Consider the following 14,115-nt stretch of genomic DNA (forward strand, 5'->3'; position numbering starts at 1 on the left):
ATCCCTTCTACAGGTGCTTGTGGTAGTGGACAGGCCAGGCCTTTTTGGCCACTGGCAGAAGAGCTAGCAAACGCCCAGGAAGGGCAGTGGCTCACGGGTCACCCGTTGGAGGGCGTAGCATGAGTGGCACGTGGCTGCCAACTGGGAGAGGTCTCTGACAAGGTGGTTTCTCCCCACAGGTCTCTGGAGCCTCTGGATCCTGAGGGCCCTTCCCCCCCTGTGCTCAGCACCTTCCTGCCCCCCGTCCCCAGCACTTCTCTTGACCCCCCAGAGCATTTTCCGCTGCGGAAGACAGGTCAGGCCTTGGGGATAACTCCAGCTCCCTCCCGGTGTGCTGCCCTCGCAGTCTGCTTGCAGGGGACGGCTGGAGCTGAGAAGCGGGGTGCCCTGGCCCCACAAACCAGCCCAGCTTCCCCCCCCCCCCCATCAGCAGTGGGGCCGGGACTAAACGGTTTTGTCTGCTCGCAGCGTCTGAGCCCAACCTGAAGGTGCGTTGCAAGCCCAGGAAGTGCCTTGACCGACGCAAGAACCCCCTGACGCGGAAGGAGAGCGCTCCCCCCTCGCTGAAGAGGCGGCCGCCCGAGGCCATTGGTGAGGGCTCTGCCTGGAACCTCATATCTCAGGGCTTCGGAGAGAACTCAGGGCCAGGCTGGAGCAGCTACAGTCTGCCCAGGATCCTGTGCCACATCTGCTTGGGGGCCGTGTCTCCGGGGCTTGGCGCGTTGGAGCTCTCTGCCGTGACGGTGCAGGGATAGATGAGCCAAGAAAGGGCGTTGCTGCAGCTGTACCCCGCTGCTTCTCGGGCTCGGGATGGGGCTACAAGGCTGGAAGGGTCCAAGGCTCTGAGCGAACACGGCTGGTCAGGATTCCTCATGGTGGTGTGGTGCCTCATGCACTGGCAGCACCTCCACTGCCAGCCCTAGGAGGGCAGTGGGCAGGAGGAAGGGCTGGGGTAGGGGCTGTGTAGCCCTTCTCTGGGTGCATGTGCCCACCACCCCCTTGTTTCTTTTCCCTGCCCAGACTCGTCCCCGAGCAGTAGCAGCACCCCCGTGTCCGGCTGCAGCTCTCCCAACGACAGCCTGCCCGCTGAGCACGGAGCCCTCCCCGCTGCCTCCGGCATGGCCCACGAGGTGAGTTACGACGGCCTCGCAGCCAGAGGTGGGTTGGGGCTTCCTGACCCCAGGGTTGGGTGCCCTCACCTCCCACTCCCATCCTAGGCTCAGGCGAAGGTAGCATCCCCCCCGAGGGACCCCAGCCCTGAACCCCACTGCCCTTAGCCCTGCTCTCCCTGCATGGTGGGATCCTCTGCCCGGCCCAGCGCTGCCCCTGACACACTGCCCGCCTTCACAGCGTGCATTTCTTGTCTCCTAGTGTATGTGCTGTCCCCACGGGTCCCTGATGGCCCCTTGCCCTGGCCCCAGGCGTTCCCCCAGGCGGCTGGGGCTCAGCCACCCTCTTCTGCTCCCCATGCCTGAGCTGCTTGTCCCGTGCTGAGCTCTGCTGCTGCTGGAGCAGAAGACTAATGAATTGTGTTTGGTGCAGACGCCCCTGGCCCAGCGCCTGATGATGCAGGAGAGCTCACTGGCCCAGTTTGCCCTGCAGAGTGCAGCCTCCCTTCCAGCCATCACGCTGGGATTGCCAGCTACCACTAGCACCAGGGTAGGTAGCCAGGATGTAGGTAGCCCCAGAACTGGGCAGAGGGTCCCCGCGGGGCAGGGAAAACCCTTTGCTTTGGGCCGGGGGTTCCGGGGGCAACGCCAGGCGTGTGCTGGCTCTCAGTATTCACAGCTGCTGCCTTTGGGCACGGGGGGAACATGCCGTCCCCTCCCCGTGCTGTGTCCTGGCGGGTTGCTAACTCAGGCCTCCCCCCTCTCTGCAGGGAGAGGCAGATCGCCGCCCCCTCTCCAGCCTGGCGCACCGGGTGCCCGTGCTGAACGGACCTGTCCTCACCAGCACGCACTCGCCCATGTTCATACCGGCTGGCTTGGAGCAGCACGAGGCTGGGAGCCCCTTATCCCCTCGGCTCCAGCCCGTCATCATCCTCGAGCCCTCGGTCACCCACACTCCGCTGGTGGCAGGTAAGTGCCGAGCTCGGTGACAGCCACTGAGCTCAGTGGGGAGCTTCGCTCGGGGCAGGCGGGTGCTTTGGGTGCTGGGAAAGCCCAGTGGCCTTGTTTTCTCCATTTCTCTCCCATGAGCCGGGGCTGACGGGGTGGAAGATGTCATCCCTGGTTCTGGCTGGCCAGCAAGCGTGTCCGTGCCACGCACCACGGCCTCGGCAACGCCGAGAGCACCGTAGCTTTGGCTCTTCCCTCCAGCTGCCCCTTGCCCTGCCTGAGCTGGGCTGGTGTGGAGCTGTTCACCCTGCCCGCAGCCCACTAGCCCCCTCCAAGGGGCCTTTCCTGCCTCTTCCTAGGCTTTTGTGCCAGCAGATTTCACTACAGACCCTGCGTTGAGCAGGGCAGCTCAGACCTCTTGGCTGTGACTCTGAGCTGCCTTATTCCCCACCAGCCCCTCTAGGAAATCCGCTCTGACTGTAGCAGAAAGAGAAGTGGCTCCTTTGTGCTGGTTCCTGGCTCCATCTCTCCCTGCCCTCTGATACCTGCAGGGAAGGAAGCTTCTCCCATTGAGGATGAAGCTGAGAGGGGACTGAAATGATTGAGGTCAGCCAGAACCTGTCCCCAGACCCCTGAGGGACAAAGAGATGGGGACAGAAGGAGGGGGAGCCATGAAGGCACAGCCTGTCCGTCCCAGCCTACCAGATACTGGGCCCCAGGGCTGGGTCGCTGTCATTTTTAGGGCTCTCTGGAGATAGCCTGCGTGGGGGCAGACAGCACTGCTGCTTGCCGTGCTGTGGACTGGCAGCCCTGCAGGTTGTCATGCCTGCCCGGTGGACGACGCCACCCCTCACCTCTCCTTCCTCCCTGCTCCAGTGCCAGGTCTGGGAACGGTCCCCTTCTCCTTCGCCCCCTCGCTCATCTCTGCCGAGCGCCTCTCGCTCCCAGGCCACCATAAACCGCTGGGCAGGACCCGCTCGGAGCCCCTGCCCCAGAACCCCAAAGCCATCCAGCAGCAACTGGTGTACCAGCAGCACCACGCCCAGTTCCTGGAGAGACTGAAGCAGCAGACGCATCTGGGCAAGGTAAGCCCTGGAGAGCTGGGCAGGTAGGAGGCAATGGGAGAGAGGTGCTGGAAGGGCGCAGGATGGCATCCATACCTGCTAGGCTGTGAGTGCCACGTGTCCAAGGCGTGCGAGATGCTGCCTTGCCCAGAGCTGAGGGTACCTGCTCAGCTTCCTTGGCTCCCACATCCACCGTGCTCCTGCCCCTAGATGCCCTGCCACCGCCCATGACCTTCTTGGCTTGGCCTGTCCCCTGCCACCTCTCTGTGCTCATTCGTGACCCTTCCGGCTGCAGCGCATGGCCAAATCCAGCGAGAAGCCCCGTCTGCGGCAGATCCCCTCCTCGGAGGACATGGAGGCCGAGGGGACGCTCCCAGAAACCGGAGCTGAGAGCAGCGACGCGGCAAGGGCACGTGTGGAGCCCGCCCGGCCGGGGAGCGGCGTGAAGGAGCCCGAGAGGACGCAGAAGATGATGCAGCCTCAAGAGGAGCTTGTCCTACAGCAGGTACACAAGGGCTGGCAGGGATGAGAGAGCCCCGGGGAGGAATCAGTAGCAGCCCTTTCCCTCCTGGGACAAAAGGGACGGTGCTTTCCCCGGCTGCCCCAAGCTGCGTGGAGCCCTCAGTGTGGTTGGTTTGAAGCCCTCCGAACAGGCTCAGGAGTTGGCTGTAATAATTAGCATTCCTAGCCTTGTCCCTCTCTCCTCTTGTGGCTTAATTGCTTTGAGCATTAGTCCTGAACAGGCAGCATGCAGAGATCCCTGCCCTGCCATCTGGAGCAATTCTTTTCTCCATCCCTTGGTCTCTCCCATTTGAGGCTTTGCACAAACGCAGCGAAGCTGGTAGCCTCCTGAGCCCAGGAAGATTCAGATCAGATTCAGAGAGCCACTTCTGTAGAGGGATGCTGTGTGGATAAAGACACAGGCACCGTGTCTGTACCTTCCTTGAGCCCGAAGTAGTTCACTAGGACAGGAAGGAGAGCTGCAGCCACCCTTGGTGTCAGCAAGGTGGGATATCATCCCCCAACTTGCTGGGCATCGTCCCCACAACTTGCTGGGCAGTGTCCCCCAGGTTGCTGGGCATCATTCCTCAAATTGCTGGGCATCATCCCCTCAAATTGCTGGGCATGGTCCCCCAGGTTGCTGGCCATCATTCCCCAAATTGCTGGCCATGTTCCCCCAAGTTGCTGGGCATTGTTCCCCAAATTGCTGGGCGTGTACCCCCAGGTTGCTGGGTATCATTCCCCAAATTGCTGGGCATGGTCCCCCAGGTTGCTGGGCATCGTTCCCCAAATTGCTGGGCGTGTACCCCCAGGTTGCTGGGGATCATCCCCTCAAATTGCTGGGCATGGTCCCCCAGGTTGCTGGGCATGGTCCCCCAAATTGTTGGGCATGGTCCCCCAGGTTGCTGGGCATCGTTCCCCAAATTGCTGGCCATGTTCCCCCAGGTTGCTGGGCATTGTTCCCCAAATTGCTGGCCATGTTCCCCCAAGTTGCTGGGCATTGTTCCCCAAATTGCTGGCCATGGTCCCCCAGGTTGCTGGGCATCATTCCCCAAATTGCTGGCCGTGGTCCTCAGGTTGCTGGGCATCATTCCCCAAATTGCTGGGCATGTTCCCTCAGGTTGCTAGGCATCATTCCCCAAATTGCTGGCTGTGGTCCCCAAATTGCTGGGCATGGTCCCCCAGGTTGCTGGGCATCATTCCCCAAATTGCTGGGCATGGTCCCCCAAATTGTTGGGCATGGTCCCCAGGTTGCTGCGCCGTGCAGTGGGGCTGCCCAGCGCTGCGGGGCTGAGCCAGCAGAGAGCAGCAAACGCTGCCCCGACGTGTCCCAGCTCCTGCAAACCAGCTCCGAGCCCCCGCAGCGTGGGAGGGGGCTGCCCTGCCCAGACCCCAGTGCAGGGCTCCCTTCCCTGTGCCAGCTGATGCTGCTCTCGCCTCCCTGGTGCCGGGCTCACCGCCGCCTCCCTCCATCAGGCTTATCTCTGGGATTCCTACCAGCGTGCACAGCAGCAGCTCCTCAAGAGACAGCCCTTGGCCGACTCCCCCATGGTCCCCACCATCCATGCGGGGCACAGGCCCCTCTCCAGGGCCCAGTCATCTCCTGCCACCGCGACAGTCTCCCTGCCTGCCCAGGATACGGCCTCCAAGACGCTCTCCCTGCCTGTGCAGGAGCAGCCAGCCAAGCCACACTTCACAACAGGTACGGCCCAGCCCCTGTGTGGGGCTGTCACAGCTGGAGCAGCAGCTGGGGACAAGAGCTGGAAGGGAGGTGGGGGTGCCCAAGGGCAGCTTAGCATCAGTCCTGCTCACTCCCAGACTCATAAATGCTTGGGAGTGCGCTGGCTGGCTGCAAAAAGAGCAGAGCAAGCCATGAGGGGCCCCTTTTCCTTATCTAAGGTGGCTTTTTCAAGCAGGAAAAGGCCCCTTGACTGCCATCCTGGTCCAGCAGCTCTGGCAAGGTTCAGCTCTTACATATCCCAGGCAGGATTTGCTTCAAGCACGTTGGGAGAGAGGCTGCCGTGGTTGGAGGGAGGTGTTTCAGTCGAACCAAATAGTTACGGGTGTTTGGGGTCTCGGCCAGTCCCTGAAAAAGCTGAATTAGGCTCAGCACTGTCGAGGCCTGGGTGTCCAGTCCAGTCTCTCCTTGTGCGTGGCAGGACTGGTTTACGACTCGGTGATGCTCAAACACCAGTGCTCCTGCGGCGACAACAGCAACCACCCGGAGCACGCGGGCAGGATCCAGAGCATCTGGTCCCGGCTGCAGGAGAGAGGGCTGCGCAGCCAGTGCGAGGTGAGCGCGAGCAGCAGGGTGGGAGCCGGGAGGGGGATGCTGCTACGAGCCCCTCTCGTGCTAATGCTGCGACAGGGCATCCTGCTCCCGCCTCCCGTCCCTTTTGCTCCTTGCTCTTCTCAGCCCGTTTACCGTCGTTATCCAGAGGATTTGGACTTATGCATTCCTGGCAGTGCCAGGCTGGAGCATGCTGGGCTGACCGTCTCCAGCTTCAGATGGCAGCGGCAGTCTGCTCTGCTGGAAGATGGGCTTAGGGAGAGGCGTGAGCTCTACCAAAACGGGGTGTTTTAGCAACTCGGGGAACACCAGGGTCAGTTCCAGTCTGTTAGAAACCTTGCCCTGGTCTAGCTGGGCGGAGGGGCCCCCGCAAGGCTCTGCAGTTGTCGGAAGGTGGTGTTGGCATTTCCTGCCTGACCCCTGCCTGCGAAGGAGGGGGGTGCCCAAGCTCCAATCCAGTGCAAAGGGAGCTCAGCTTTGCGGCTGCCTCCCCGGCCGCGGTGACGCGAGGTGCGGCTGTACACGGACAGCAGGACGTGATGCCTCCACCCTCGGCGGCCGGTGTGCTCGGCTGGGAGAGCCTGAACCTCCCTCCTGGAGCGGTTTGCTCACAGCCCTTCTCCGCCACAGTGCCTGCGGGGACGCAAGGCCACCCTGGAAGAGCTGCAGTGTGTCCATACGGAGCGCCACGTCTTCCTCTACGGCACCAATCCCCTCAACCGCCTGAAACTGGACAACGGGAAGCTGGCAGGTGAGTCGGCGCCCCCACCGCTCCCTCGGGCAGCCGTGCCTTCTCCTGCTGCCTGGCCCTGCCTGCACACCCACAGTGCGTCTCGGAGCACCCTCAGCCACCAAGCAGCTCCCCTGGAAGCTGCTCCTAATTCTGGCCAAGCGGCCAAGCCTAAAGCTCCCTCCCTTGGGAGCCCTGTGCCACGCGCCCTGTCCCCCCACCGTGCCTCAGTTTCTCAGCTCTGAAGTCCTCGCTGTCCCCTCTCTCTGCAGGGATCCTGTCTCAGCGGATGTTCGTCATGCTGCCCTGCGGAGGGGTGGGGGTAAGTGCTCGATCTCTGCTCTGGCTGGTTTTGGACAGGGTCGTTCCTTTTTGCTGTCCCCAGCGAGGGCCTGCTCACGGGCTTGAGCGGAGAGGGAGCTCCCGAAGCCGTTGGGTAGCCTCAGGTGGGAGCACTCCCTCCACGGGCAAGACGTCATTGTATCAGAGCGTGCCCCTCCCCGTCCTCGGGATGGTCCTAAGCATCCCACCCTTGAAAGGGGTTCATTTATGCCTGCTTACGCCAGGGAACCCAGCAACCAAAAGCCCCTCAGAGCCATTTCTAAGAGCCCAGGCCATCAGAAGGGAGCGAGCTGGTGGGACGGCTGGGGGAAGCCGCAGGCCATGGTCTCCACCACGGGAGGGGAGCGGTGTCGTGGGGACAGCAGCTCGCCACTTCTCTCCAGTCACTCCCGTGGCCTCTCCTTTCGCAGCTTGCCGTCCTGGTTTCTCTCCATTCACTGCGTTCTCCTCTCTTCCTCTCTCCCCCCCCCGTCTCTGTCCTTCTCTCTCTCTTTCAGGAAGGGTCTCACTCCATGCCTTCCTGCTGCCTCTTCTGGTTCTTCTCCTCTCCTTGCCCCCGCTGCTGGGCACCAGCTCTTCTCAGCCCCATTTTGCATCTACTTTCCCTGCTCTGCCTCCCCCTCCCTGCTCTCCTCTCGCCCGTGCCCCGAAGGCGGGGGGGGGGGTGCTGGAGCTGCCCCTCTCCGTGGGCAGAGGGGAGCCCTTTGAGTTGCACACATGGCGTTGATCAGAAGAGACTTGAGTTTTCCGGCTCTGGCTCGGCCCTTGACGTGATCCTGATCAAACCAAGATGTTTGGTTAAACAATAAAATAAGATAAAAAAAGGTAACGAGCGTTTTCTCAGTCACTCCTTCCAGCCCCTGGGGGCGAGGTGCTCTGTGCGGAGCTCGGGGCTGGGGATGACAGCAGGCAGAGGAGCTGCTATCCTGGCCAGGATTGCATCCTTGCCCCGTTGTGTGCGAGGCTCCGCCGGTGCCCCGTCCCTTCAGCCTGCACGGGACTTCAACCCCTGGCCCCGAGCAGGGCGGCTGGCAGAGATCGTGGGGCCCGTGACTGAGACCTCCTCCACCGGTGCCTGGTCCCCGCCCGACCCATCCCCTTGCTTCCAGGTGGACAGCGATACCATCTGGAACGAGCTGCATTCCTCCAACGCTGCCCGCTGGGCCGCGGGCAGCGTCACCGAGCTGGCCTTCAAGGTGGCCACCCGGGAGCTGAAGGTAGGCTGGCTTCATGTGGAGGGCCCGGAGCTGCCCATCGCCCCACGGCCGGGCAAGGCTGGGGGGAGTAGGGGCTGTGGGGTCTCACCGCCTGGCCCCGGGTGCTCCCAGGGCTGCGTGATGCTGATTCCACCCACCCACCCCCCCCTCCCCTTTTGTTTTGTCTCCAGAACGGCTTCGCTGTGGTGCGACCACCCGGACATCACGCGGATCCTTCCACCGCCATGTAAGGGCCCCTTCCCAAGGCGCAGGGCTCCGGGCTGGCACGTGGGAAACGCCCCCCCCCCCCAAAAAAAAAAACATCTCCTTGGCTCAAAACCGCTGATTGCTCCAAACTAACCTCCCCCTGGCACCCCATCCGTATCGAGGCTGGAGGGAGCGGGGAGGGGAGAGCCCACCCTTTGGGGAGCACGTGAGCCAGGAGGAAAGGGTGCTCAGGAAGGACCCGGGTGATAACCAGCTCCACCTCCCTCTTTGCAGGGGATTCTGCTTCTTTAACTCGGTGGCCATTGCTGCCAGGCAGCTGCAGCAGAAAGGGAAACTCAGCAAGATCCTCATCGTGGACTGGGTAAGTCCCCGCTGTCCCCCAGCACGTCCCTGCCTCCTCCCCAGGACGCCTGCACCTCCTCCCAGCTCTGGGTTGGAGCTGGACCGGAGAACAGCGAAACCTTTTTCGGGGACCGGCTGCCGGGCGCGTGGCTGGGAACCCCCTGGCGTGGCAGGATGGGGGGAGCCAGGAGCAGATCCTGGGGATGGGGCACCCAGCCCTGGAGCAGGGTACAGATCCAGTCACTTTTAGCTCCGTTAGGCCACCCTGAAGGCTGAAAAAAAGAGCGTTTTCCCAGTCCCTCTCTCCCTTTAGGATGTTCACCACGGCAATGGGACTCAGCAGATCTTCTACAGAGACCCCGACGTTCTCTACATCTCTTTGCATCGTCACGACGACGGCAACTTCTTCCCCGGTAGTGGGGCTGCTGATGAGGTAAAAAGCACTGACAGGTCCGTGCAGCTCTGCCCGGGGACGGCCGCGCCGGTGGCGAAGGGGACAGCCAGGAGGAGAGGGCACTGGCGTGGTTTTGTGTGGGTGCCTTGCGGGCTGGTTTCCCGTCAGTGCCTCATCCTGCCTGGTTCACCCAGCTGGCTGCAGAGCCGAGGCTTCACCCCAGCCAGCAGCGCGGGGACGGGGACGGATGGCTGGCGAGGCTCTGGGAAATGTCAGGAAGATGCCAACGGCTTCTTTCTGCTCTTCAGCAAGTTTTGCCAAACCCCGCCAGCTCCTGCGGCACGGGGCAGGGGGTCCGGGACACCCAGCCCTGCTTCCCTGGAGCTTGGCAGCGACGGAGCCTGCTCAGGGCACTGCCCCGGCGTCCCTGCGGGCCACATCCAGACCTTCACTGCTGTCCTTGCTCTCTCCCAGGTTGGTGCTGGCCCCGGCGAGGGATTTAACGTCAACATAGCCTGGACTGGAGGGCTCGACCCCCCCATGGGTGACCCTGAGTATCTAGCTGCTTTCAGGTATTGTTCCTTGTGTTTCTGCTCGTCTCCTCTTTCCCTCCGTGTCAGGCTGAGCCAGCACTTAAACACCTCTTACTTGTTTTTTTTACCCACGCAGGACGGTGGTGATGCCGATTGCGCACGAATTCTCCCCCGACGTGGTGCTGGTGTCGGCCGGCTTCGATGCAGCTGATGGCCACCCAGCCCCCCTGGGCGGCTACAAAGTCTCTGCTAAATGTAAGGAGGTGGAAGCAGCGTGGCTGGCTCGGGGCGGGTTGTTCCCGCTGCCCACCCAGGCTGAGACACAGCGCAGTTGGAGGGGGAAGCTCACCGGGGAGAGTCAGGGAAGAATCTTTGGGGTTGTACCAGCCCGGGGAATCGAGGGTCAGGGCATCGGCGTTTCGGGCGGGGAGGCTGACAAACCCAACCCCCCCCCCCCCCCGGGGTTCTCCTCCAGGCTTTGGCTACATGACGAAGCAGCTGATGAGCCTGGCTGGCGGAGCCGTCGTCCTCGCGCTAGAAGGTGGCCATGACCTCACGGCCATCTGCGACGCATCCGAGGCCTGCGTGTCTGCTTTGCTGGGCAACGAGGTGAGAGCCGGGGCTGCGGGGCTGTACTGGTGCTGCGAGCCGAGCCCCGGGCACAGCTCCCTCCTGCTGACCCCCCCCCCCCGTCGTGTTTTCATTTGGCAGCTGGACCCTCTCCCGGAAGAAAGCATGAGGCAGAAACCAAACCCCAACGCTGTGCGCTCCTTGGAGACGGTGATCCAGGTCCAGAGTGAGTGTCCCAGGGCCAGGGGATCCGCTGGTTAACATGGAAAGGCCAAGAGTTAGCATTTCCTCCCCTCTCCAGTAAACCTCGTGACCTCCAAAGAGACACTTGGTATAAAAAACCCCAGTGGAGCCCTCCGTCATCATCCTCCTCATGAGAGGGTGATTCCCCACGTGTGCATTCACTGCATGGGAACCCCCCCCAAAGACTTGGGGCACCCTTATTCTGGCACCTCCTGATTTTTGCTTCTCCTGCAGGTAAATATTGGGTGGGCTTGCAGCGCTTTGCCTCCAAGCTGGGCTGCTCCTTCCTGGAGGCGCAGCACCACGAGGCAGAAGAGGTGGAGACAGTCACAGCCTTGGCCTCGCTCTCGGTGGCCGTGATGGTGGAGAAGAGGTGATGCTCTTAATCGATCCTAGGAGATGCGGGTGCCCCGCACCCCCTGCGTGCCTGGCTCTGAGTCTTGGTGTCACGGCAGAGAAAGGCCGTGTCTCACAGCCGGATGAGCTTCTGGAAGGTCAGGACAGTCCTGGCTGGTGTGGGAGTAGAAATTCCAACCGTCTTCCCCACCGAGAGCTCTGATCCTGTCACCCTCGCGTCCTGGCAGCTTTGGGCTCGGCGTTCGGCACGGGGGGGCGGTGGGGTCAGGACCTGGCTTGGCTGCTGGGAGATTCAGTGTCGGGCTCTTCCCAAACAAGACGAAAACGAGACCAAATCCTCTTCCCTCGGAGGCTGGAGGTGTGGGGGTGCGTCACCTCCTTTCAGCGGGGTCCCCACCCACCCACCACCTGTTCTCATCCTCCCCAGGACTCAGCCAGGGTCTGCGTGGGTCTCGGGGGAGCGGGAGGCTCCGCCTGGCAAACTGGGAGGTTTGTGGGACAGCCCCAGAAGCTGGACTTGCCAGCAGGCCCCTTGCTGCTGAGGGGGCCGCGTTGTGTCACACCTCCCTCCTCCTCCTCGTCTCACGCGTCGTATTTCTCCGCTTCAGGCCACAAGACGAGCCGATGGAGGAAGAGGAGCCCATGAACCAGTGATGAGCGGTGACGTTCTCTGCTCCCCTGCTTCCAGGATGTGGCTGGACTCCCCTGAGCCCAGCGCTCACTCCTCACTCCTGGCCTTCCCGTTTGCCACATCATCCTCGCTCCCCGAGTCACGGTCCTGACGTGGCCCGGACCTTCGGCTGCCGCCTCCGCAGGTCTCCCAGTAAGGATGCTCCTGCAGCCACCTGGAAGACGTCCTCCTGCTCGGGACCGATGGAAACCCACAAACTCCCTCTGCACGGCGCGGCCTTGCGAACCTAGACCATGCCTGCGAGCAGTCCCCAACCTCCGGGACCTGAAACCCCCCTTTGGGGGTTGTGCTTGAGGGGCCTCCACCCCTCTGGGCACGGTGGCAGCCGGGCGCAGACCTGCCCTTCTCCTGGGATCTTCCTCACCCTTGGGGAAGGGGGTGGGTGTTGGGATGGATGTTGTGGCCGTTGCTGCGGGTGGGTAGAGCCACCTTGGGGACTGCGCCCAGAGCTCCTCTCCGGCCAGGCAGCCCTGCCTTTGAGAAGCAACCCTGCGTTTTGCTCGGGAGGGACAGGCTCTCCGCGTCTTCTCGCGAAGGCTTCCCGGCTCCCTTTCCTCTGGTGGGGCGCAAGGCGGGAGCGAGTGTGACAGTGACACGGGGGCCGAGCTCGTCCTGCACGAGGAAGGGTTCGGAGCCGTGGATGAGGCGCCGATGCCCCGCGGCTGGGGAAGAGCAGGGGCTGGAGTGTCTGCAGTGCCCAGGATTGCACCCGTGGGTCATCCTAACCACTAACCAGAGCGTGAACCCTCTGGTGCCGGGGCTCTGATTTGCACTATATACAATTGACGTGTGCTAATGTGAACCTTACGTACTCTTCTTTCCGTGGGAATTTCGGGGAGCAAACGCCTCTTCGTGTGGACGTTACCAAGGTGCCTTGAACCCTTTCCAGCACCCCGCTGAGCTGAGGAGCTGTGTCAACGTAGACCCCTCTAAGCCCTAAAGCAGGGGCGGCCCAGCTGGCTTCCAGTCACACACACACCCCCTCCCCGAGCCCACCCCCAGCACCCCGACGGGCTCCTCTTCTCCAGCTGCGATCAAATCAAGTCCCGGTGCCCTCGGTGTGGTGCTCAGCTCCCCCAGGGATCTCCAAATTCCCAGCAAGACGGTGCCTGTGTCTGTCCAGGCTACCTTGGGGTGAGAGAGGCCATGTCAGACAGACACTGCCGCCCCCCCCCCCCCCCCCCCCCCCCCCCCAAAATGATCGGTCCTTCTAGATGTGCCTTCTTGCTGTCTCCTGCTGTAACAGGGCATCGGGTGGTCCCTCACCCCGAGAGCCTTCCCGCTGTGTCCCAGGGGCTGCCCCACAAGGACAGGTCCCCACTCGGGCGTCATGATGCTGGGCAGCAGCGGGGTTTGGGGGCAGCAGCTGGTCTGGGGGGCAGAGGGGATGGAGGTGGCCAGGTCCGGCTGCAGGCACAGGGAGGGGATTTTTGTTAAAAAAAAAAAAAAAAAAAAAAAAAAAAAAATAACAAAGGAGGAGAAAGATAAAAAAAAAAAAAAAAGGGACCTTGGAAGAATAAAACATTTCTGTGTCTCAGACTGCCCAGAGCTGGGGTCCAGGGGCACGGAGCCGGTGGGGGGGGGGGGGGGGGGGGTGTGAGGTCCCTTACGGCTGGGTGACACGTGGGGGAGTCACCGTGGCCACACCGTGGCACAGACCCCCCCACCCCGAGGGCTGCCTCCTTGCTGGACAGGAGAGAGGGTGCCGCATAATGGTGGGAGGGCTTGGGCAGGAAGGGGTTAAAAAGCCCCCCCCACACACACACCTCTCCATGTCTTCTCCCAAGCCTGGCACTCGTAGGTGCTGTCTCTCCATCCTCTGGGGTCCCCCCCCCCCTCAAGGTGGGCAGGGGGGTGGGGGGAAGGACCTGCTGCTTCTCCAGCCTCGGGGGGCTTGTTTCTTGTGTCCCTGAGCTGAACTGGGCACCCCACAACCCCCCACCCCTCCCCGTTCCTCCTCCGATGCCACCACCTCTCCCTCCACCAGCCTCAGTTTCCCTTCCCGGCTCAGTCCCAACCTCACTCCCATTTCTCCCAGTGGGTCCCAGCTGGAGTCGCGCCACGCAGGACCAGTGGTGGCCCACGGCCACTCGGCACCTCCGAGCACGCCCAGAGCTCAGCATGGAAGGAGAGTTTGTGCCCCAGTTTCCTCCAGGAGAAAGCTGGGGTGCAACTGGGTGAGCTCAGCTGTGGAAGCCCCAAGCAAACAGCCTCTTCCCTCACCGCTGAGCTTCTTTAATATTTAGCATTTTCAGGTTTTCTCTGGGTCTGTCAAGGCGAGATACCAAAGGAAAAAAAAAGCTGTGATTAATTAAGCTCATGACTTCACGGGCTGGCCCTTCCCAGCCTCCAGCCTGGCTGGGAGCACCCAGCCAAGACCTTCACGAGCCCAACCCTGGGCGAGAAGTCGTTCATCTTTTTGGCAACACCCCCCCCTTTCCCGTGGCGGGTCACCCCAAAGCGGAGCTGAACCCCCGAGCAGCCCCCGCCTTGCGTTTGCTCCCCTCTTGTGTCACCCCACTTGCAGCCGACGGCCCCCGGGAAGCGCCGGCCCCCGTTCGCTTAAAACCCCGAAGA

General features: G+C 62.4%; 1 protein-coding gene across 8 annotated transcripts in view; it reads left to right on the forward strand.

Moving 5' to 3' along the window:
- The window catches only part of LOC122153779 (histone deacetylase 7-like), a 90,437-nt gene extending 78,097 nt beyond the window's left edge, over positions 1-12,340 (forward strand). For 6 of the 8 annotated variants that reach the window (XM_042796742.1, XM_042796747.1, XM_042796741.1 and 3 more), the window contains exons 5-25: positions 180-295; positions 469-591; positions 1,021-1,130; positions 1,543-1,659; positions 1,880-2,078; positions 2,934-3,142; positions 3,417-3,626; positions 5,099-5,324; positions 5,782-5,915; positions 6,543-6,663; positions 6,915-6,964; positions 8,094-8,201; positions 8,372-8,427; positions 8,682-8,769; positions 9,064-9,183; positions 9,619-9,716; positions 9,814-9,932; positions 10,153-10,286; positions 10,389-10,473; positions 10,725-10,863; positions 11,456-12,340. In XM_042796742.1, coding sequence (XP_042652676.1) covers positions 180-295; positions 469-591; positions 1,021-1,130; positions 1,543-1,659; positions 1,880-2,078; positions 2,934-3,142; positions 3,417-3,626; positions 5,099-5,324; positions 5,782-5,915; positions 6,543-6,663; positions 6,915-6,964; positions 8,094-8,201; positions 8,372-8,427; positions 8,682-8,769; positions 9,064-9,183; positions 9,619-9,716; positions 9,814-9,932; positions 10,153-10,286; positions 10,389-10,473; positions 10,725-10,863; positions 11,456-11,501 — 2,608 coding nt within the window. In that variant the 3' untranslated portion in view covers positions 11,502-12,340. Of the gene's footprint in view, positions 1-179; positions 296-468; positions 592-1,020; positions 1,131-1,542; positions 1,660-1,879; positions 2,079-2,933; positions 3,143-3,416; positions 3,627-5,098; positions 5,325-5,781; positions 5,916-6,542; positions 6,664-6,914; positions 6,965-7,481; positions 7,810-8,093; positions 8,202-8,371; positions 8,428-8,681; positions 8,770-9,063; positions 9,184-9,618; positions 9,717-9,813; positions 9,933-10,152; positions 10,287-10,388; positions 10,474-10,724; positions 10,864-11,455 lie in introns of those variants that run through there. The other 2 variants (XM_042796743.1, XM_042796748.1) reach the window with 2 other exon arrangements.
- The last annotated feature ends 1,775 nt before the right edge of the window (positions 12,341-14,115 follow it).

The sequence above is a fragment of the Tyto alba genome, unplaced genomic scaffold (assembly GCF_018691265.1).
Source record: "Tyto alba isolate M040663 unplaced genomic scaffold, T.alba_DEE_v4.0 Super-Scaffold_23, whole genome shotgun sequence".
In the NCBI taxonomy this organism is placed as follows: domain Eukaryota; kingdom Metazoa; phylum Chordata; class Aves; order Strigiformes; family Tytonidae; genus Tyto; species Tyto alba.